The sequence below is a fragment of the Caenorhabditis briggsae genome (assembly GCF_000004555.2).
Source record: "Caenorhabditis briggsae complete genome, chrI, whole genome shotgun sequence".
Classification (NCBI taxonomy): domain Eukaryota; kingdom Metazoa; phylum Nematoda; class Chromadorea; order Rhabditida; family Rhabditidae; genus Caenorhabditis; species Caenorhabditis briggsae.
In genome coordinates this window covers 7,846,257-7,870,817 of record NC_013489.2, presented here as the reverse complement: position 1 = coordinate 7,870,817, position 24,561 = coordinate 7,846,257, and the positions used below count along the sequence as shown (strand labels likewise).

General features: G+C 37.7%; 3 protein-coding genes across 3 annotated transcripts; 1 reads left to right on the top strand and 2 right to left on the bottom strand.

Annotated features, from left to right (window-relative positions):
• Window positions 1-690: 690 nt before the first annotated feature.
• CBG12100 lies at window positions 691-11,606 on the bottom strand (the record flags this gene model as incomplete). The annotated part of the gene is made up of 3 exons (XM_002646336.1): window positions 691-725; window positions 7,679-7,816; window positions 11,342-11,606. The coding sequence occupies 3 exons, from the start codon at window positions 11,604-11,606 to the stop codon at window positions 691-693; spliced, it is 438 nt and encodes a 145-aa protein (XP_002646382.1).
• Window positions 11,607-13,477: 1,871 nt separating this feature from the next.
• Cbr-nab-1 lies at window positions 13,478-17,959 on the top strand (the record flags this gene model as incomplete). Its single annotated transcript, XM_045237777.1, has 10 exons — window positions 13,478-13,570; window positions 14,170-14,265; window positions 14,526-14,608; window positions 14,715-14,877; window positions 15,481-15,750; window positions 15,940-16,102; window positions 16,471-16,677; window positions 16,727-17,379; window positions 17,426-17,785; window positions 17,819-17,959. The coding sequence occupies 10 exons, from the start codon at window positions 13,478-13,480 to the stop codon at window positions 17,957-17,959; spliced, it is 2,229 nt and encodes a 742-aa protein (XP_045094756.1).
• Window positions 17,960-21,735: 3,776 nt separating this feature from the next.
• On the bottom strand, window positions 21,736-24,058 carry Cbr-acin-1 (the record flags this gene model as incomplete). Its single annotated transcript, XM_045237771.1, has 12 exons — window positions 21,736-21,927; window positions 21,977-22,091; window positions 22,139-22,353; window positions 22,403-22,531; window positions 22,576-22,683; window positions 22,730-22,871; window positions 22,926-23,213; window positions 23,328-23,432; window positions 23,480-23,629; window positions 23,681-23,745; window positions 23,791-23,874; window positions 23,924-24,058. 12 exons carry the CDS (start codon window positions 24,056-24,058, stop codon window positions 21,736-21,738), a joined length of 1,728 nt encoding a protein of 575 aa, XP_045094755.1.
• Window positions 24,059-24,561: the final 503 nt, after the last annotated feature.

Sequence of the window (24,561 nt, the reverse complement as noted above, 5' to 3'; positions counted from 1 at the left end):
AGTAGTAAGCCATCATTTCAAAAAACGAGCGTTTTGGTATCTGTTGGAGGTCGAAGTAGCGCTGGAGGAGGGTTAAAAGTGTCGTTCTGTGTCCGAATAGAAAATACGGTGGATTTTTTGAAAATTGATCATTTTTCACCACTTTTACTGTCCTGTGCAGCATCTCCTCTGAATATCCCAACGCTTCTATGGCAATTTTCACGGTTTCTTCTGGATTATAAGGGCGCACCATGAGAACATCTCNTGGGAGATACGTCATGGGAATTCTAGATTCGACGGGAATTTCAAATTTCACAAGACGAGTGTCTTGGAAATGAGCTTCAGAAGTCACACGGACGTTGCTAGCGACTCGGAGGGCTTCGTAGTCAGATTCTGAAAATTCCGCGTCTTCTGATTCTTCTTCTACTCCTTTTCCCACTGCCGGTAACTCCCGTTTGGGCAGTTGGCGGCGCGCGGTGGAAATCCCCATATAGGCCCCACATCAGCCCCATTTTACCCCTGATTTCCCAACGACACAGGCTTTTCAAAAACGATTTTATTGATTACACAGAAACGCAAAACAGTCTTAAACAATAGACTACTCTAGATGAAAAACAATAAAGGAAATATGAAAAAATACAAAACAATCAGTAAAAATTAAGAAATGGAGCTAGACTTGGAAGTGGAGAAATGATCTGTCGTTGGAAAAGTCTAGCAGCATCCCGTCCGGTTTTTCGCTGAGCTCGCTGAAAAATGAAGATTATAAGGGGGAAAAAGTTTCATGACACTTACATTTTCAATTTTTCTCTTCAGGATTTGCTGATCTTTCTCTGGAGTCTTTCGATTCGGTTTTTCACCATCGTTGTCTTTCTCCTTTTTTCTCGCACCAGCCCTGAACAGATAAAATAATCTTCGATAGTAACAAGAAAGAGCACTCACCAGTCTTATTTTCGTTTTCCTTCGTAAACGTTTTGGGTACGATGAAGAAAGAATATGGGTTATCGAAAAAAAATAAAACAAATCATCACAAAAAAACTTAGAACAAAATTTTGCGTCATCGAGGATCCGCTTGTGCCAATATACTCTGTTGGCGCTCCCCATTTATCCCCCATCTACCTCCCGTTCCCCTCTTTCCAGTCGGCAGGGGAATCCCCACTTACTGCCCACATAGCCCCCGCTTGTAAAGAACGAGAATCTAGAATTCAGCGTTCCCTGTTTTGCCCCCATATAGTCCCCGTAACGAATAACTCCCAGATCACATGGGTAACTCCCAAATAACCTGGGTAACTCCCGTTTCGATTGGGTAACTCCCAAACTTCGCGGGTAACTCCCACATCAACTCCTATTAGGCCCCGAACCTCTCTCTAGAATTACCTGAGACTGGGAAATGGCGAATAGACACTTCCTGCCATGCTGCTTTCATGTTCTTTTAAGCTTCTCAGAATAAAATCTAGGAATCCAACAATTGGTAGAAAAAGTTTAATTGTCGCTAAAGAAATGCCGGGGGCCGAAGGTCCCACAACGACAACTACCGTAACCTAGAAATATGTTCATTCTCTGCATTATTTTTCTTCTTTTTTGCTGCGTTTCGTCGAGTTTTCTGCTAATCTTCTATTTTCCCAAAAAAAAGCCGGGAAATAAAAAATTTTAATAGTAAAAAATTGACTGAAAATGCACGAAAAATCGAGAAAATAAATACGGTAATATTTTTTGGTTACTGTAGTTATTGTTGTGGGACCTCCGGTTGCGGCTACCGGCGCTTCTCTTCCACAGCTCCATTTTTTCTTTAATTTGTTTATTTTTTCTCAAAAGTGTTTTATCATAGTCCAGTGTCATCCCGGATATTTGTTAAACTGGAATCCACTATTTTCAATATGTTTCATTCTGTCGAGATCCTTCAAAATAGTATTTTTCCTCTTCAGCTTCTTCTTCTTCTTCTTTCAGAAAATTTTTATTGAATTCAATACATTATCCCCAGTCATTTTCCAATGTTTTGCGCATCATCTGTATCCACTTCGAATGTGGCGTCCGCGCCCTTTTCTTTTTCTTTTAATATCCGAATCTTCAATTCTTCTTCTACTTTTTCTTTCCGTGGCAATTAGACACGGACCTGTCCCCCCATGTAACCAACTATCCAATTATTATGATTCGGTGTCCGATTCCCTCGTCGTTGTCTTCTTCTCCAGATCAAACCTATTTCTCTGTCTTTTCTCTATGGTTTCATTGTTCTTCTGTCAGCACTCGAACAAAATGAAATATGGGCTTTTCCGGCCCCGTCTCGAGGCAGTATTCAAAAAGGAGCTTTTATTCTTTGGTGCATTTCCAAGTCTCTTCATCTGTCCCACTCTTTTTCCAATGGATCATTTTACCACATCCAGAAAAGCCACAAGAACCAGTTAAAGAAGAATGAAACGACGTCTTCTTTTTAGTTTTCTTTCGGGTTCTCCTCCACTTTTTTGGGAATGAATGTACAAATAAAGACAAACATTTTCTGTGTTTCCTCCATACCTTTGATCTATTGTAATATGAGTTCCCGAGAGAAGCCATATGACCCAGGAAGAGTATCAATTTCCTTGCCAACTTTTTGGAATGGCCATCGTTTTTTCACTTTAGTTTTTCTCTTTCTGGGATCTTCAGACGTTTGTGTTTTTGGGATTGTATTCAAAAACATATTCAAAAACATCTTTGTTGTATTAATTCTGGCTCTTCTCTGGACTCCTCAGATAGCAAAATTCTGCTTTTTAATATACCGTAAACCTGTAAAAGAACTTACTTTTGATTTGAGCCGATGTTTCTTGGTTCCTGTGAAATATACAAAACGTTGTCCCCCGATAAATTGCTTATCATAATACCACAAATATTTTATCAGTTGACACATTTTTGATATCTTGCGTATTCATTGAGATAATTGAGCTCAAACTTGAGAGTCAAGATGCCTTCCTATTAGAGGTTTACAAGTGCCAATGGTGGAACCCAGAATTTTTATTATTATAGAGTGATAAATATAAAATTTTTCGAAAAGACTTTTGAAATCAAAAACAAATAACTCACATTTCTAGTGTCAAAACGCAGTGGTTTCCCGATTCTCTCATTTATATCAGTATATTTCCCTCTCATTCCTTCCTAACCATAATATCCATTCATTTTCCCATTTCACCACATAAATAACAACAATGTGGGTGACGCCCGTTTGAAGTATAAACCAATGCATTGAATTCACAAATTCATAAATAAATCAAAAGGATCCTTTTTCTCTTCACCAGACTCCCATCATGCCTCTTCAGATCCATTTTCTCCAGATTCTGCTTCTTCTTCTTCTTTTTTTTCCAACCATATACATTTGTCCCCCTGTCTTCTTCTTCTTATGACGACTAGCCGTATGTATGGGACACTCAAGTGTTCGCACCCGGTTTGCGCAACCGTTTCTCTTCTTTCCGCGAGGCGACACTTCGCGGGACTGACCAACGGTTGGACAAAAAACTGAACACAGAAAAAAACAACTGATATCGGAGGGAAATGAAGTACATGCCGGATGAATGGCAGCAGCAAAGATCCAGTCTCTCTCTCCGTGAAATTATGGGAACTTTTTTCTCGTACTACTACTACTACTTCTAAAAGCCAGTTATCCTTGTTTTCTTCATGTGCCTAGTTGACTACTGCAGTTTGTACACTTCAGGATTGTTTACCTTGACTATTATTTAGGATTAACAATATTAAGGTTGATTCAGAGTCATTTTTGTTATCGGTTGAATATAACGTAAACACTCTAATAGAAAGCCACCCAAACCGTCAGTTTTGAGCTCATATATCTCGTTTCCTGTAAAAGATATCAAAAAGTGTCCAACTGATAAAATGTTTATCATAATCACAAAATTTTTGTCAGTTAATAACTTTTTGATACCTTTTAAAGGAACCGAGATATCTGAGCTTAAAGTTGAAGATTTTAGTACCGTTTTATCAGCGTGTTTACGGTAGTTTGGTTGAGAATTTGGCTCTAGTATGAAATTCTGGTCCTTAGAAAAATTCTGGTCCTTAAAAAAATTCTGGTCCTTAGAAAAATTCTGGTCCTTAAAAAAAATTCTGGTCCTTAAAAAAATTCTGGCCCTTAGAAAAAATTCTGGTCCTTAAAAGGTGTTCATGTAAATATGCATTTTTCATCGGAAAATTTGGTAAAATCCATGAATTTTGTTATTTTAGTTTGTTTTCAAAAGATATTCGTGGTAGACGTTGAAATTTTGTTATCAGAAAGGAAATATATGTTGCAAGTATCAACGTCAATTGCACCCATAGTCCATCTTCTAAAGAAACATCAGGAAAATTGAAAATATACAAATTTCGAGTTTACAGATATAAAAATGTTCTTATTGGATGTAATTTGTTAACCATGGTTTCAAGACATCTTTTTTCAAGAAGGCTGTCTTGACGGTTTCATTCAAAAGAAGAAAGAATATCCGTATAGTTTGGATTGAATATTTTGATTTTCTTATTCAAAAACATGTAAATGCATGAAGCTTCTTGAATTAGTGTACAATCTCAAATTCATGTTTAAGTTATTCTAGACGGTTCGTACAACATGTGAACAGAAGTACCCCATTCTACACCATACGTCCCGTTAGACTCATTACTTTTAAAATGTTGTTATAACGGATATGACTATTGCACTACAAGTTTGTACGTAGGTTATAAACAATAAGTACGGTCTTTTTTCCGTAAAGGGCGCTCGGAAAAAAGTAAAAATAAGGAAAAACCTATTAAAGTCTCACAATATCTTGCAAATCACACGAAGTGTCTATTTTTAAAATCCTCGTGTATTACAAAAAAAATGTTTATTCTTGAAACCACCGTTAAATCAAGATAAGCCAAATATTTTTTTAATTGACATAAGTCTCGTAATTCAAATGTTCGACCTATATTTGGAACGTTACTCGCCCTGGGGCATCTGATATACATGGTACTTTTAGTTCTTATTTCTTATCAACTAGAATTTTTTAAATTTGATGGAACTCAAAATTTGTATAATTTCTCAAAATTTGTATAATTTCACGAATATCTTTTGAAAACAAACTAAAATAACAAAATTCATGGATTTTACGAAATTTTCCGATGAAAAATATATATTTACATGAACACCTTTTAAGGACCAGAATTTTTTCTAAGGACCAGAATTTTTATTTAAGGACCAGAATTTTTATTTAAGGACCAGAATTTTTATTTAAGGACCAGAATTTCATACTAGAGCCAAGAAGTTCAGGTCACAGTTTTGACACTATTTTCGCTGAGATATAAATTCAGATTAAAATAAATTACAAATTACAAGATATGTATGTAGAAGGTTCGAAACTCGATATACACATCTCTTTTAAGAAAAAAAATAAAATTTGTTACAAAAAATTTTCCACTACAAAGAAGAAACTATTTTTGTTGTATATCATTGCCAAATGTCAACCAACTTAATCATCTTCTAACTCATTTTGTGAGAACTACCGTGGTGTAGTTGTATTTCTGAAAGTATACTTAGCTTTTGCATCACCATCAAATCGAAAGGTTTCCTATGCTGATACCAATACAAGTTATTTCAATGTGATTCTGATTTCAACACTCTAGATAAAAACTAAAATGATACTTCTCAAATACTTGATGATGTTTTTTCAACAAGCAAAAAGAAAATGCAGCCAATCTATTCCCCATAACTAGTCCTTTTATTTTCCCCAATACAAAAATAAAATTGCACATTTCGCCTCTTGGTTCCTCTTCATTTTCCTCTTCCAAATTCGATCGTCAATCATTCGGCATGTCAGTTCGTTCGCGCCCCTGATGCCATCTTTCGTCGACACGTCATAAATCTTCGCGATATGTTTCCTATGCATCCATTTTCTCAGAAATTACGCACATCTGAGAAAGATTCAAAGTTCCTTCCGGATCATAACTTCTCTGAAACTAAAGTTCTTTCGAATCGGATTACACGGACAAAGTTCTGTAGCCGTCTGCGAATCCCAGTCTCTTTCCCAAATATGACTGATTTCTTCTATCAATTTCTATTTTTTGAATCTTATTCAATACTTTTGAAATTCTATCATTTTGATAGTAACCGGAAACATTCGCCGGATCACTTTTGTTTGTCCATTTGTTGTCTTTCAAATGCGCAGATATGACCACTTCACAAATATTTCGGCCGTTCGGTTTCCCCATCCGCAGTGGTGCTCACCACACAAGCATTTTTTTGGCCTATTCAAAAACTTTAATATTTTTTCCATGTTTCAAAATCTCCTCTTCTTTTTTGTCCATCTTTTTGTGAGAAATGAATGTCACGGAATGCTTCTTTTTTTGAAGAATACGGCGAAGAAGAAGAAGAAGACGCTGTTCATTCGTTTTCGGTAGCTCCGCTGCTTCTTCGCATATTTTATTTATTCAAAACGAAGCCGTTTTTTTCTTTATTCCTGGTAGTTCAATAAGCTTTTCTTCTATTTTTTCGAGGCCTATAATTTGTATTCTTATTCCCATCTGGCGATTATTTTCGAGATGCCAAATTGAATTTAGGAATGAAGAAAAAGGAGTTGTAGCGAGAAATGAAGAAGAATGAGAGCATGATGACGATGATGATGTGAGAGAAATAGTGGGAAGATTTTCTGTTTGAAGTTTCCATATTTCTACAAAGCCAAGTTTAAAAGAGTACCAAGTTGATGTATACTCGATCGATTTGTACTTTGTGTTTGTAACTTTCAACTTTGAACCAATTTATCACAGTTCCTGTGAAAGATATCAAAAAGTGGTTAGCTAAAAACATATTTTTGATATCGTGGTGAACATTTTGTTAGTTAACAACTGTGTAATATCTCTTATCGAAGTGGAGATAATTGAGCTCAAAGTTGACGGCTACGGTAGTTACAGTCAAACAGCTCCCCTAACATAGGTTTTATGATTATTGTAACATTTTTACGGTAATAGTTAAAAAAACAACAAAAAGCTTGATTATCAATTAAAAACATCTCGAATACATTTTCTTTAGATTTATTTTTTTGAAAAAAGAGTAGCCCTATTGTCTTTAGTTTTCAACATCCCTATATTCTATCTCCCTCAGTTTCTCTCTTTTTTGAAAGCTTTTAGTGAGTAATTACCCCAGTCCTAGTCATAATAACCAATTTTCTCTATCATCAACACCTTCCTCTTTTCTTCTGACTCTAGAATACCGCCTATCCGGACACCCTATGCTCTCTTCCTCTTTTTCCTTTCACCCAAACCATTTGACATCTTTTGAGTTCCAACGAAACACACTAACGATGCCATTCATTTCAAGGCAATAGCTTGGGAGATTGAGAAAAGCAGAGAAAAGTGACTTGGGAAGACAGCATAGAGTAGAAGAATATGGAACAGGAGTTCGCAATATAAATAAAAAGAAAGGAAGGATCAGATGCTTTTAAATGTAAAATTGTGCTATACCAAGTATTATAGATCTTCATCTGTCAAACTCTTGACGCCATCTCTTTTTTTTATTCCTTTTGGTGTCACTTCAAGAAAGCATACATATTGGATGCGAAAAAAGCAAAAGAAGAAGAAGAAGAAGTGCGAGTAGGCAGTGGGGATGTCCACTCAAAAGAGGAAGGAGTTTCCCCTCTGGAGGGCGCGAAACGAGACGTGTATTGGAGCATGATTGGATTGGGCTCTCTGTGTCTTCTCGACTGCGTTCACGTTGAACCCACACCCTCTTTCCCTCTCTTTCCTTCTGCTTCCATTCTGGTTATGTCCGTTCGTTGCTTCTTCTTCTTCTCCTTCTTCCCCATTCCCTTCTGTTGTGGTCTCATATATTTCGCGCGAGTTCGCCTCGTTGATCTCTCTGCGTCTCGATATTCCAGATTATTACAACCCCAACTGTTAATATTTCTGCGACTCTCCGGGACCAGATTTCTCCCGTTTGCTCTTGTTCCCCTTGTCTTCTTCTTCTTCTTCTTTTGCTCCAAAATCCTAGCTCTCAGTCTAATGCATTATGTGATGGGAGGCAAAATAAGAGTGGTCATTCTCTCGTGTTTCCAAACCGCTACGTAATCCCTCCGTTGATGCTATTTCGCGATTTTGTCATGTAAGGTTGAGACCCTTACTTTTCAAAAAAATTGTTTCGAAATTTTCATGCTTACTCATTCATTTCTCGCTGTTCTCCGAGTCGTTTCTGTTTATTTTGATTTTTTTTGTTTTGTTCCAGAATGACACATACTGCAATCAGTTGATTTTGGCTCAATTCTGTAGTGAAACTTAATGAGAAAATATGATTTCGTCTTCACATACTATTAAAGTTTCTAGAAAGTATACAAATCCAGATTTTTAAAATAGAAAATCTACTTTAAGTTTTTAACTTCGATCCATCGTTCCCTATTTCTCCAGCTGACTCATCATTGCTGATCTGATCATGTTCTTTTTACTTTTCTCTTATCACCTGTCAAAATTGTTTCCTGATTTTTTTTTTCGACCCCGTTTAATTCAATGATTCACTCTAGAGAAGCCTGCTCTCCAAAAGAACCCCCCCCCCCCACAAACATTTTGTCTAGTTCTTTTTTGACTCGTTGCACTAATCCGATGAATAAATCAGTTGTTCTTTTTTGGAAAACAAAGAACTCGGATTTAGTTTGTGTCTGGATTAGACCTACTATGAGATTTAGAATAAGTTTTTTGACGACTTCTTTGACTGAACAACTTCAGAAACCTTGGAACTTCTTTATTACTCTTTCTTTCAAGTTCTTTTTTATTCCTCTCAATTACACCTTCAATTTCTTTCTCTCCTCGTTTATGACCTTTCCCGAAAAGTTGGGGGTTTCGTTTTGTACAAGATTTCATAAAAAGAGAAACAGTTGACAGTCTGTTTGCGGGTTTAGTCAACATACCAACTCTTGACATTCATTAGCCGAAAAGATATATGAAAGTCTTCCAAGCGACTTTGTTTTGCACTAGTAGCCCTCAAAAGGTTCAAAAAGTTCCAGAAGTTTTACGAATAGCTTTGAGCTAATTTTCTTCGGTTTTTCTCAAAGATAAAAAAGCTGTCAACTGCTAATTGTTTATCACATTACCAACAATGTTTCGTCAGTTGAAACATTTTTGATATCTTGCATAGGAATGGAAATAATTGCTTGACAGTGTCCTTCTATTACAGGTATTATGGTATTTAAAATTCCAGGGTTAGCTTCAGGGTTCAAAACTTCTGAGCATTTCTTTGCCCGCAATAAGCTCAAAGATTGATTTTTTTTTCCCAGTTCGAATCTGCGGTTCTAGCATGAATGATTCTAGGATATCATTTAGTCTTATTATGTTTATGATGGTTTCTCTAGAGAAGTTCTGTATGTCTTCGTTTATTCCGTCACTTTCTTAACTTGAAGCTTACTGATTTTACTAAAGAATGCAAGGCAATATGCTTGATTATCCCATAACCATCCTCCGAGTTTGTGCTGGAAGGACAACTGCCAGTTCCATTTAGAAAATAAGTTGTCCCTTGGAGACCGAGATTATATACCGTAACCATCCGAATACAATGACCCCTTTGAATTTGTACTTTGAGCCAATTTACCCCGGTTCCTGTGAAAGATAAGAATGAAAAAGTATGGCAAAATGTTTTTGATATTATGACATTTTTAGAGTGACCACTTTTTGATACCGAAATGAGCTATATAGGTTTTTTGTTAGAATTTTTACGGTAGGTATTCCACAAATATAATGTTTTAGGGTATACTTTCGTTCTATATCAGTCTAAAATCTGGAACTTCATCAAACATTTCTTTCTTCCAACCCGTAACCTTCTTCTTCTATTTCTTTTCTTGATCCACCATCTGCCACCCCTTCTAAACATATTGCTCAAGTGTATACATCTCTTTCTCTTCTAAAAGTGCTTCTTCCATGTTTCCCATTTTCCCTTCTTTCCTTCCTTATTTTCCTGACCGTCTGTTCTTTTTTCTCTAATCCTCTCCATCAATCCCACACTTTCTCTCTATCTCTCTGTATAAATTCATCCGAATACTCATCCAGGCGAATGTTTTCCTCCGGTACTTCCGTTGATTGTTCAACTTGATAACCTTTTGCCGATTCCATATTCCTTCTATTTTCTATAGATTCTCCAAGTTATGAATTCGAATTCTGTTAGTTTGTTTGCCCTTCTCTTTTTGGGTGCCACTCCTTACTTGACTTATTTTTTACAACAACTACAAAACTCTTTACTTACTTTCTCTTTTGCTTTTTTTCGCCAAACAAACTGTTCTACTATTTTTTGTTCTTTTTTTTCAAGAAGTTTCTTACTTGCGGCTCGTTGAGCAATTTCACTCCGAGTCGTTTCAATTTTTCCTCAAAAATCAAAGGAAAACAACTTTTTGCTATTTCGAACTAGAAGACAGCTATTATTCTTGTCCGGCGGCGATGAACCTTGTGGCCGAAATTTTATTTAAAGGCGCATAGTCGGTCCTGAAACAAAATAGCAAAATTTTCCTGAGAAAATTCATGGGCATTCGATACCGTATCTCAAAATTTTTATTTTTGCCTATTCCTTTCCGATTTTCGCTCTTTTCTCGTTTCCGAATTTCCTTATTGGTAAAAATGGGTCACAGTAAATTGAAATAAGGTATCGAAAATGCGTGCATTTTCTCAGAAAAATTTCACTGAATTCGGTTCAGGACCGACGATGCGCCTCGAAATACATGTTTCGGCCACAAGGGTCATCGCCGCCGGACAAGAATAATAACATTTAGAATAAAATTGATAAAAATATAAAAATTTCAAACAAATATTTTATTAACTAAAAGAACCAGTTGTGCTACAATTTTTGTTTCTCCGCCGCCTCCTTTTGAACTCTTTCCAAAGTATGGTAAATTGGTTCCTGAACTACTGGCGTCTTTGGTTTTTCTTTTTTTGGTTTCAATGGTTCTGTGAATTGTGAAGCTGCTACCATCTTTTCAGAAGTCATTGGTTTTCCGCATGATGGGTTGGAGACTTTAGCATATGGGTTGATAAATGTACCTCCCGTACTTCCGACGATGAACGTCTGAAAATTAATCATACTTTCTCCGGTATTTTCAAAAAAAAAAGAGTTTAAAAAATCAACATTTTATTAGGTTTGACTAGTATTAGGATCTAAGTGCACTGAGCCGAATGTTTATTGTTGTGGTTTCCACATGTTTGATTTAGCAGTTACACTTTTAGCCTCATCTTCCGAATTGCTCACTTCATAAGCCTCTATTCCGATTTGTGCCACTGAGATGAGAACGTGGATCAGGACGAAAAATGAGAGAAGCGAGTTTCCGGAGACACAGAAAAACAATAGAACCCCCGAAACCACAGGTGCCAGAACCACTGTGAATTTGAGCCTTTTATCAGTCCGCAACAATGTCTAACTCACAAGCAGCTGACTTTCCACGTGTCTCACAGTCCGGATTGCCAACAACTTTTCGGATTTCATCGCGACCATCCGTACCATATGCAATGTTGTAACCGGATGCTGCTGCAGATGTTCCAGCAAAGATGAGGTAGAACAATTTGGAGAAGCTGGAAGTCTCTTCCAGAGATCCAAACATTTGAAGAAGCTCGAAAAGTGAGCAAGTGATGATGGCTACACGGGCACCGAACACGTAGGATGTGTAATCGTACGGCGGGAGTCTGTCCATTTTTCCGTTGTCCTCTTGGTTTTGGAATCACAGAGTGGTTTGAGATTCCGTGGGGGAGAGCATGGGTATTTATGAGAAAAAAAAGTAGGATAGTAGAGGAGGCTTGGGTGCTAGGTTTGTAGAATTTAGGGAACTGATTTTTTCACGACTTTAGTCATAGTTGTTGTGCCAGAAATTTTTTCTTAAAATTTTGTGTAACGACCTGAATTTGAATCAAATAAACTGTTCTAATGAACCGTAAAACCTGTATTAGAATGGTCGGTTCCGGTTCTTGTATTGTTCCAAGGTACTTCCAGAGGGCCCTTCAATTAGAGTGGGTATTTCTATAGCTCCGTCCATTTTTCCGGAAATTTTCATCGAAATGTTTGGCGAATTTTCCTTCAAAATTCATGAAAATCTTTTTTTTTTAATTATTGAACAACTTTCAGTGAAATTGTGTAATTTCTGGAATGTTTTTTACTGGAAACATGCGGCAATTTTTAATTTCAGACAACATATTTGGCAGGCCCTTCTAAAACTGGTTTTACTGTTTATCTATGACTTCCTATGAATCTTATTGCCTGATTTCCCCTTTCAACCAAAAAATTTACAAATGAAAGATCATCTCCTTCCAATTCCTTCCGGAGCTATAGTCGTCATGTTTACATGCATCTTCCAAAAACTTCCATTCATATTTCATTCATTCCATACTTCCTTCTCTTCCTCGTTTTCTTTTTTCATTCTAGAAAAAACACTACGTCTTTTTACGTAATAAAGACCAGAGCTTTTCTAAGAATCTGCAAAAAAAATGTGCAGAGCTTTTCTGTCTGATAAAAAAGAACGGAAAATAGAAAACAAGAGAGTTCCGTTTCTCTGTTATGATTGATGAATGTCATTTCTTAAGAGTCGTTTTTATCCGCAAAAAACGGACACTTCTCATCTCTGTTTTTCTTTGTTTGTCTGCTTATAGAAAGTAAATTGTTTCTCGTTTCTCTGATATGATGGTTTGTTCGTAATACAGTAATCTCTCTAACAGGAGCCCACCCAAACCATCAACTTTGTGCTTAATTATCTCGATTCCTGTAAAAAATCAGGTTTGGGTGGTCTTCTATTAGAGGAAATGCGGTAACTTTTTTATGGATACAATTTGTGTGGACATCACGGTCTGTACTACAATCAGTTTTCCATATAAAGTAAAATCTTACCTAGATCTCAATCATATTTGTTCCTTTATTGTTCTCCAGACCATTTGCTACTTTCTGGCACGTTGCCATAACTTTCCCTGTAATCTTTTCACCCACTTTCCACTCGATTCGTTCTAATTTTCTCTTTTCAATAAACGCAATCCAATTAGTTTCCTACTCTCTTTTCTCCTTAAATCCATGCCGAAACCTGTATTTTCTATTCATTTTATCACAGCTATCACCCGGGGGCAAAACGTCCTGTCATAATTATTAACATTCAATATTTTCACTTTCTCTCCTTCACGACGACAATCCGTTCTCCTCTTTCTTTTGCTTTCCGTCGTCCTGAATTCTAATAAATCCTGAATTTACTCTCTTCTTCAGAAAAGAAGACGTCGCCACGACAACAACAACAAGTGGGCGGTGCTTGCGTGGTGCGCACCGCTGATAACACCGACAAAATAGTGTGCAAGACGGTGAGACACAAAGAAATATATCATTTCAGGTCATTCCATGGGCGCCCGTACGAGACGGAAAACTGTCCTTTATTGTTGCGGTTATGCAATAATATCCTCTTGGATATTGACACCATGCCTCCTTTGTGTCCATTCCGCTCGCAATTCCCCTTCTCCAGAACTGATAGTAGTTATCTTTAAAATCCATCTTTTCCTATTGCAGCTTCCCAGTCAAATCGAGTCTGCCGGAGGGATGACAACGGCTTCAGAGCTGCTGTCTGACGACGCAAGGGCTCGATTCTCCCACACGAAGGCACTCTTTGAGCAACTTGAAAGACAACAAGATGTACGTTTCTGCATGTTGTTAGAATGCATGTTTATAAAACATCGTACATTCCCAAGATAGTTTCTTTTCGATTTTCAGCAAACAGTTTTATAGATTCTACTATTTTAGTTCATATGACTCTACGAGTCTCATATACGGGATACTGTACCTTCAAAAAATTATTGAACTTCCGTATATTCCCTCTAGTAGAAGCCTAACCAAACCGTTAAATTTAAGCCTAATTATCTCAATTCCTGTCAAAGATATCAAAATTTTGTCAACTAATAAATATTGGTTATATTATAGAAAATAATTTATCAGTGGACAAAATTTTGATATCTTTCATAGGAATCGAGATAATTGAGCTCAAAGTTGACGGTTTCAGTGAGCTTCTATTAGAGGTATGTTCGCAAATTTTGGTTTTCGTAAATTCTAGTTTGTCATCGATCTTGTATTTCTCAAAAATTCAGTTCAGGAATTTACTAATAGTTCATTGATACTTTTTCGAATGCAGCTGTGACTACGCCTACTCATGAATTTCAGAAATAAAATATACAGTTCTTCCAGAGATCACTTGATCCCAACTTATGAAAAATCTCTAAACTCTGAAACTCTTCTAGGTTCCCTCCTTCTACTCTCCACGTCTTCAACGTCAACCACCACCTCCACTTCCTCCAAAACCTCCATCACAGTGCCCACCGAGCCCAATGTCGCAGGTAAGCGATGTGATCAAACAATCACATGGCTCATCTCTATTTTCCCATTCTTCTCTTCTTCTTTTTCTATTTTTTGCCGTCTTTGTTTCTGTTCGACACCCTCAAACAGTCATCATTTCACACATTGTGTTGTCTGTTTCTGTATGACCTAATCCGCTCATCTATAATAGATTCATGAAATTATCAGAGAGAGAACTGACTCCTCGCGCACACTCTCAAACAGACACACACAAAATCAAAAATTCTCGATCACTTTTCAGGTCGAACGAAACTTCTCCGATTTGGCAGCAGATCTGGACCGAATCCAGTCGTCGCCTGCAACTTCACGATTCGTACAAAATAAGTGAGTGGTACCTTTTTTTATTTTCAAAAGATTTTTCTTCCTTTTTGAATTACTAACAAGTTTTATATTTTCAACAGCTTCGCATGCTCTTTCTTTTCCTATTTAGATCTTCAACTCTCCCGTCGTCCTATTCGGAATCGGCGTATTCATTCGAGAATACGGTAGCCACGTCTCAATACGGGATTCATCATAACAACAACAATAACAACTCTTTTGAGCCCTATTGGAGGAATGGATCTATCTACAGAAGGCAGTTCGAGAAACCGTATGTGATATAGAAATTTCTATTCTTTGCATGCTTTTGCTTTGTTTCGAGTTTCTTTGGTTTTCTCAGTTTAGACTAACGAACGAATGAGTTAAACAAAAGCCAAAAGCTGATTTTGTGAGCTACAGTAATCTTCTATTTTTTCCATTTTCGGTAACATTGATGCTGATGAATGCATTCAAGTAGTACTGTATTTAAGAAAAATACGTAAAATAATTGAAAAATAAAAAAACTTCACAATATTAATCTGGTATGCAAAAATTGGAGCTGTAAGAGAAAATCTGATAGCAGCGACCCCGGCCGAACCACCGTAGGGATCTGAAAACTAGACAAAAAAAATGAAAACGAGATAATGAATGCCGAAAATAATTTTTTTTAGGTTACTCTAGTTGTCATTATGGGAAATTTGGCCACGGTCCCTCTCCTTCTCTACTACAGCTCCGATTTTTTTTCCAGAATAATACCCCTCCTGTTTAAAAAGCTTTGTCTAGAAGAGGGTAATTTTTCAAAAATCTGATTTCGATGAATTATTGGATTACCAAAACTTGATCATCAAAGTTCCATATCTCTTTTGTTCAGCAAACATCTGCACATCAAATGGACCAAGTTTTTTTTCAGATTTGCCGAAGAAAACGATGAAAACGGGAGCACTACAAATGGAATAAAACACACAACATACGCCGTTGTGAAGACTCCAAGAGAAACAGAATCAGAATCAACGTCTTCAGAAAATCGTGGTCTCATGGAAACTCGAAGAGGTCTGAGTCCGGAACGACCGGATGCCGACTTAACAAATCGAAAGGTCTCGTTCAGCACTGCACCTATTCCGGTAAGACACCCCAACCCCACTTCTAACCAATTCTCTTATTTTGTTTATGTATGGTAAAAGGTGACATTAATTAATTATTGATATTAATACAATCCTCGAATTAGGTCACTCATTGATATGATAAAGAAGAAGAAGAAGGAGAAGAGAAGAGGGGAGAGAGAGAGAGAACGTTCTCAATTTGCATAATATCATCTTCTTATTCGTTTTCTTGTCACTCAAAATCCTTTTCACTTTCAGGTCTTCTCCGCATTTTCCGTTGAAGACTATGATCGGAAGAATGAAGACATTGATCCGGTTGCAAGTTGTGCTGAATATGAGTTAGAGAGAAGATTGGAGAGAATGGATCTGTTTGAAGTAGATCTCGAGAAGGGAGCTGAGGGGCTTGGAGTTTCTATTATTGGTTAGTTTAGTTGATATGGACGGCGACAAACCTGTCGACGGGCCAACTGATATCTCGCTTCAAAATTGGTATTGTGAGCAAAACATCATACCAAATGATAAATCTTGGCGAGCTCTACAGCGTCAAACAAAAATCGACTAGCATTTAAATCAGTATCCGGGTACAGGCCGGCTAAAAACTCGGACCAGAATACCGTTTTTGAAGCCGGTCGATTCTTATTGGAGATTGTAGAACTCTCCGACCTCTATCATCTGTTATGCTGTTTTGCCCACAATTTCGATTATAAATCGAGTTATCAGTTGGCCCGGAATCGGCCTGTCGACAAGCATAGGAAAACATTAAATCTTTTACGGATTTCCTTTTTTCAGGAATGGGCGTCGGAGCTGATTCTGGTCTGGAGAAACTCGGAATCTTTGTGAAGAGCATAACCCCCGGAGGCGCAGTTCATCGAGACGGTAGAATTCGTGTCTGTGACCAAATTGTATCAGTTGATGGAAAGAGTTTAGTTGGTGTATCCCAGTTATATGCTGCTAATACTTTGAGATCCACGAGTAATAGAGTCACCTTCACTATTGGTAATTTTTTTGAACGCTTAAAATGGTTTTATAAGGTTGCTATTTTTAGGGAGAGAACAAAATCTCGAGGAATCAGAAGTTGCTCAGTTGATCCAACAGAGTCTTGAACAAGACAGAATACGAATGATGGGTGACGAAGAAGATGAAATCGAAGAGCCACCACCACCACCGTCACAAATGCCACAAATGAACCAGATGAATCAGATGACAGAACATGACCGACCAACGAACTCCATGATTTCGAAGGAGGAAGCGGAAATTCGTTCAAAAATTGCTGCTCTGGAATTGGAACTGGATGTAACACACAAAAAAGCTGAACACTATCACGAGATTCTGAGCACCACAAAATCTCATTGTGATCAGTTGGAAAAGCAGAATGAACAAGCGAATCATATGATCAAGAGCTATCAGGAAAGGGAAAAAGAGCTCCTGAATAGAGAAGAGAACCACGTGGAACAGTTGAGGGATAAAGATGTGCATTATGCTTCTCTAGTTCGTCAATTGAAAGAAAGAATCGATGAATTGGAATCAAAATTGGAAGAAGCAGAAGAGAGAAGACATTCGATTCAAAATTTGGAATTGATTGAGCTAAGAGAGAAATTGAAGCAGAAAATTGAGAATAGAAACGAAGGACTCGCTTACAAACCAGGCGGTGAACTTCCTCACGAAGATAAAGCAGTAATGGCTAATTTGGAAACTATAGTAAGTGTCTCAATACCTCAAAAAGTAGAAGACATAGTTTTTGCAGACCCCTGCTAACAAGAAAGACGCCGAAGTATCTGTGGGCAGTAGTTGGACGGAAGAGTATTCTTCCCCTTGCGAGTCACCCGTACCGAGGATTTCGGAGCCAGCTTCTCCAGCTCTTCCACATAAATTGACTCACCGCAAACTTCTTTTCCCACTTCGGAAGAAGTATGCTGAGAACGAGTTCTGGCGTGCCACGTGTCAGCCAGTCGGACTTCAAGCTCTTCATTGGACCGTCGACGATGTCTGCCAACTTTTGGTCTCGATGGGTCTAGACAAGTATGTTCCAGAGTTCACAATCAATAAAATTGATGGGGCCAAGTTCCTGGAACTGGATGGAAACAAGCTGAAGGTGATTTCTAAAGTTTCTTTGAAAATATTCTGAAGATCTTTTTAGGCAATGGGTATTCAAAATCATTCGGACCGTTCTCTAATCAAAAAGAAAGTGAAAGGGATGAAAAATAAAATTGAAAGGGAACGAAAACAATTGGAACGAGAGAGCCGTACTCGAGTTATTGCACATACCATTCCAATGTGATTTCCTTTTTCTTTGTTGAATACACATTCTATTTTTCCCCGTCTCAAGGTTGTTATGAATCGCAATCCAATGGGTTCTTCTATTCTTTTTTTTCCTGAACTATATTCAGTTTTTCGACTATTTCTCCATCATCCACATCCCCGCCTTTTCTTTCCATTTCATCATCCAGAAAAAAACCATTTTCCAAACTATTTATTTTTCTTCACTGTCTCCTTTTTTCAGTCAACACCAAAAAATTGTGATATAACTCTTGACACGTTTTCACTCTAACAATGTTAACTTCAAATTATCAATAAATCGATAATTAAAATGTTTTATGTGGAGTCGATATCTATAAAATACCCCTTCGATATGGTTTCTTCAGAGTAGGAGAGATATCTCAAAAAGAACATTTGATTCACAAAAGAACCATGTTCAAACGGTAAATGTCTTTGAACCTGGTTTACATTTAATGGGCAATGGGATAAAAGTATTAAATATCAGTTCAGAAAGAAAACTTCAGTTTATGTATTCTAAATTAAATAAAATAGGCACCTAGAATTTTCAGGTCTGAAAATAATTCGAAAATCATGATCGTTTGGACCGTTTGGAAAAATTTGGACCTTGAACAGCATATTTATTAAAGCCGTTGAACGAGTTCTCATTTAAATGAGCGAATTTGCTTACTTCTCATTTTTATCAGTTCTTATCAGTAAAAGTTATTTTTTGTAACAGTTCTCATACATGAAATTCTTAAGTGTAGCAGTTTTTTTCTCAGAATTTGCACGGCAGCTGAAGAGGCGCAAACTGGTGTATGACTGCTACAGTGCGTTGCAGGTTTTTACGGCCACCCATGTTTAGGGTCATAACTTGAGAGCTGTTAGAGGAATAGGGCTAATTTTCTGAAAATCGGATTCGGGACAACACATTACATCTAGTGAACAATGTTTGTAATGAAACCTTGAAAGCTATCCGAATTATCTGGAAAAGTCTGAAAATATGCCTTTCGCAACCGTTGCAAGTTTATACGTCCACTTCAAAAATCAGTAGATCACGACCTCCAGAGTCCAATTTTGATTCCTCCTTCTTGGAAACGAGCTTGGGAAAGAGAAATGAAATGGAAGATGTAAAAAAATGGATTTATTGACAAAAGAAATTTCAAACATAGATATTCCTGAACATATCAACAAAAATTATGAAAAATGACAAGTTTCAAAAGTGTACTGATTAGCCAGACTTTCGTCTGTTGATCCCTTTCGCCACGTAGAGGCTCAGTACATGAAAGGGAAAATGGGTTTTCACTGGGGGAAAACACCAACACAAAACCCCTGTCTCCGAGGAGACAGTTTTCTAATTTTCAATAGTTCTTTTTCACTGCTAAAAAGCTATACGATCGCTATTTATTGTTTTTGTTCATTTGTTTTTTTTTCTTAGATTGAGTCTTTTGCAAAAGGGGGACGTTCAGTGAAAATGAATTCACCTAGCCATGAACCACCAAACATGGCGACCTTGAGGGCCTTTTGTAACTTTTTTCGCATCCGAACAATCGAAAGAAAAAAGCAAATGAAACAATAAACAGCTTTCGCAGGGAGCTTCAGGGAAGTCAAATAGTGCTGGTGAAAATTATCAAACTAATTCAAAAAGTGGGATTTCCCAAAGGACTGTTTTTCTTCAATACGTGGAATTTTTACAACGTGGACAGAGGTAGGGGCAAGACCTAATATTGATTGATTTAAAGGTTTATTGAGTAACGTGTGAAAAGTTTAAAAAAACTCGAAAATTGAAAGTAGATTTACGTAACCCATTAAAAAAGTGAAAAACTAAGGACGAACGAGTAAAAACTAGGTTGGATCGCGCCGAAGGCGCACCATCTGTTGTTTTATTTATTGGGCAATTATCTCGGTTCCTATAAAAGATACTCGAAATTGGTCTACTAATAAAATGTTAGTGATATAAACGGTGATAATTTTGTCAGATACTTTTTTAGAATGAAAAACATCCATGCTAAGGTTATTTTGGTAGATCATGTTAAACTTTGGCACCTTCCCCCAGTTGGATCCGATGCACTTTTGAAAGAAGTTGAGACAACGCACTTTGTGATCATCGGTAGGTGTCGGAGCTGGGACCATGATTGCTCTTTTGATGCCTGGATTATCTTCGAGACATATCTAACCCGTTCACTTGATGACTTCAAGTTTCAGATCCTCGTTGATACCATTACACGACTTCAAAGAGTTTAAAACAACAGTACTGGTAGAGGGTTGGAATCTTGAGGGCAGGTTTTGAGCTGATCCTGTTTTTTTCAATATTTTCCGGATGAGAAAAATGTCGATATGACAGTGTGAATGCTTTAATTGCTTTCTGAAAGCTTTTTGGTCCATCCAGCTGCTCCAAATGCTACGATTGAAGCTTTTCCAGCATCAGTCGGCAAAAGATCCCATGACGTGATACAAACTCAAAGAAATGTGAAACATGTAAGGAAAACAACATTTAACAGTGATTTTAGTTCTACAGAATTAAAATTTTGGACACCTCCGTCTTCGCTGAAGGTCGCGATCTACTGATCTTTGGAGTGGGCGAATAAACTTGCAACGTTTGCGAAAGGCATATTTTCAGACTTTTCCAGATAACTCGGGTAGTTTTCAAGGTTTCATTACAAAAATTGTCCACTAGATTAATTTTGTTGTTTCGAATCCGATTTTCAAAAAATTAGCCGGATTCCTCTAACAGCTCTCAAGCTATGACCCTAAACATGGGTGGACGTAAGAATCTGTTATGCACTGTAGTTGACAGCCGAAGGAGAACCGACGGGCCGTCGACGGACTGTTGGCGGACAATTTGAACCCCTTGGGAACTGGGAAGTTTTGATTGAAAATCACCCAGAAAACAATATTTCATGCTAAAAATTGATAATTAAGTAATGATAGAAGCTCATTTTCCTCACATTAGAATACTTCAAAAATAGGTTGTTAACCGACTGCTAACTGGCAGTCGCGATGAATGGTAAATGACCGCTGGTTGGCGGGCTGAATTTAAGCGGAATGGAAAACTTGACTGAAAAAAAATATGATAAGCATAAAAGTCATAGAGGGGTCTGTGAATCTAAATTATGCATTTTAAGAAGTATTTCTACATGAATTAGAATCTGAGATTTGTTTGGTGAAAAATGTCTGAATGACAGTCGAAGAGGCACTACGGCTGCAGCTGGATAAAACAATCCGTTTTCCGGAAAAAATTCAAGAGAAAGTGTTTCCTGCGATTACTGATGAATGTTTGCTCTTTGGTCTTTCGGATAATTCACTACCAAATAGAGCAAAAATTATGGAAAAATGAATTCTACGATAATTGTTTTCGTGTGAATCGCAATTGACTTTTAAAAATATCTTTCCTCTATTTTTATATGTGTGGGTGTTTTTTCAAGACAAGAACATGTTCCAAATTGAATTTTATTATGTGCTCTTTTTAGCTTAGAGCAAGAAATGAGATAGTAAAGAGGTACAAAAAGAGAATCTTTGAAACAAATGGGGGAAGAGTATTTAGTGTTTTCGATAAGACAACACAATTAAAAAAGGCGAAGACAAGATCGGTTTTCGAAAACTCCAGACATGTCCTCGGTCTTAAAAAGCCGAACAGAGGAATAAGTGGGTACAGGAGACATCATCAATTCATACCAACAAAATCTACCACAGAATAAAATTTTGAAATATCAAACAAAATTGGGGAGTGGATCAGAGGAGGAATATAACATGTAATAGAGAATGAATGGGGTGGAATGTGAGCAGCATGAGGTTGATATGTTAATCGCGACGTCTTTGGCGGTCTCGATCACTGCGTTCCCCACGATCACCACGATCAATACGCTCTCCACGGTCTCCACGCTCAGCACGTTCTCCACGGCTACGATCATGATCCTTCTCACGATCCGATTTGCCGGCCCGTTCCGTGACTTTTTCAGACTCCTTCATCTTTTTATTAGCTTTCTCAGCAACCTGAAAACCGTTTGCTTTGTGAAAAAATTCACGATCAATAAAAAGTTACCTGTTCCTCAGTTAAAGGCAAATAATAAATTGGTGGTTGTGCAAGCGTTTTTTTGAAGAGTTGATCCAACGATTTTTTGGGAACATCTTCCTCTGTCACTCGGCGAGGTTCATCTCTTCAAAATTATTCAATGTTTATTTCAAATTATGACATGTATTTTACCTGCGATATTCTCGTTCCTGACCGTCGAGCTTGGCTCTTTTTTCGTTCATGAATCCAGCACCACGAGAAAATGGAGGTGTTTCAGACCGATTCCTTTTTCTAACTTCCTTGGTCTTATCGGTGTCATCAATTCTGGTGAGACGAGAGGCAAGGCTTCCACGCTTTTCTTTTCGGTCAGCGTCGAGTTTGTCGTTGTCACGAAGGACATTTTGAATCTGATTGTGAGTAGCAAGTATGGGAACCCTAAATTTTACCCCTACTTACCGTAGTCTGAAGACTAGCTTTTCCACCTAGCAAAGATATTTGGGAACTGGTAGACATGCGATCACCTCGTCCTCCGATCTTTCCAGCCTCCACAATGCTTGATTCTTTTCCTTCCTTGTATTTTGTCATCTGCAAATCACGATCATTATCAAAAATACATTGTGAAAACAAACATTTTCCTCTGATTCGAACACAATAGCCAACTTCTTTGGATTTCCATCTGGCCAAACTGTGTCATGCATTGCGTTGCGAACGTTACCAGCATCTTCATTGGTTTTGAGCTGGAATATTTTTCTTTTAAACTCAATTACTAGAAAAACCGATTACCTTTGCAAAACAGTGACTTTTTACTTTGTCAATCCAGAAATCGGTGATTTCGCCTCCATGCTTTTCGATCTCGTTGCGCAATTGTCTCTCGGTGAATGGACGAGTCAAACCACGAATGTGAACGATGTTGGACACTGGATGTCTAGACCCAGAACAAGGATGATTAGAATCAAAGCAATAGAAAAAACATTCTTACCTAGACGAAGGAGAAGATACACGCCGGTGAGACACCGATTCGCGCACCTTTTCCTCCTTCTTGACACCTTCAGCGTTCTTCTCATGTTTCCCCTCGACCTGAATAGCTTTCGCTTCTTTCTCTTTTGCATCTTCTGAATCCATCGACTCATCGTCCTTCTGATCCTTTTCTTCATCGTCTCCATAATCCAACTCGTCTCCATCGTCATCCTTTGGAACTTTTTTCTCTGATGGAGCATTAATAACTAAAAGTTTTTGTTCATTGAAAAAGGATGGTTCGATTTCAAACCTTCTGGTTCCTGCGCCACCTCCTTCACTGTATCAGCAGACTGAGCAACCGGTTCAGTATCCTTCGTTGCACTGGAAACAAAATTTTTTAAACAAATTCTAGCGCAGCCCTTACCTAGTCTCCTGTGGGGTAACCTCAACCTCAGCAGTTTTGTCTTGTAGTTCAGTTTTTGGCACTTGTGGCTTCTCACTGACTTCGGCTTCATTTTCCAACTGCTGTCTGAAAGAAATAAATCCTTTTTTGCTTAGTGTATTTTTAAAACATACGCTTCTGTCGTCTTCAATGGTTCTGAAGACTGCGAAACAACAGTTTCCGTTACGTCGTCCACTTTTTCTTGTACAGAATCAGTTATTTGCTCGGGTTCTATCTCAACTTCCGGAGCCTCAACTGGTTCATTTTCTTGCTTGTTCCTTTGTCTGAAATGCAACTTATTAACAGTTTTCAAAAAATGTCCTTCAAAATCATACCCTCTCTTTGGAGTTTGTCTTTTGCTCGGAGATGTTTCAGATTTTTTCGACGGCGAGAGATTGTTCTAAAATAAATGTTTTTATTGAATATCTTAAAAATATTACCAAACCTGTGGAGTTTTTGTTCCAGGCGCTTCAGTTTCCGGCTCCAGTGACTTTGAATCGGTGGTAGAGCCACCCTCACTAGCTATTGCCTGTAAAACTTAACAGTTCATCGATATAATACTGTTCAAAAGTTTTTACCTCTCTGAGTTTCTCTTGAAGTACTGCTTTCACTCCTTTTATATAGATTTGTCGCTTTTCGAGTTCTTCTTTTAACTCAGTCACTTTGAGGGACGAAAGTGGTCGCCCGTCTATCATCACATCGTCCTCTGCCATTTCTAACGATGTTTTAGCTCCGAAACCTGAAAATTGTTTTTGAGAATTAGATTCAATTAATTTTGAAAACGTTTTTAAAAATGCGAAGAACACCATGACGAGAAATTGCACCGTTGCACGGAAGACGCAAGCAAGAGCGACACAAGAAATGCGTCAGTGTGCGCAGGCGACAACCTTCAGAGGCTCATTAGATGAAGTCGATGAAGTCGCATGTGAACACAATAAATAGAATTCTAACAGTGAGAAAATATTTCTTCACTAAAAACTCAATCTCAATTGTAAAATTCTGAAAGAAATGTAGAGAAAAAGCAAACATGGGAAGGGTTGTGTAAGACGGATAAAGTACCGTACACCTTAACTTTGAAACCCAAGAAACAAATCAAAAATGCGCCTTTGAAGCGTACGGTCTGATGCTAATCACGGGGTTTAAAAAAATATAAAAAGGATGTCCTCCTCCTCGTAAATGTCGCAGATGTCTACCTGATTTTTCCGCCACAGGAGTA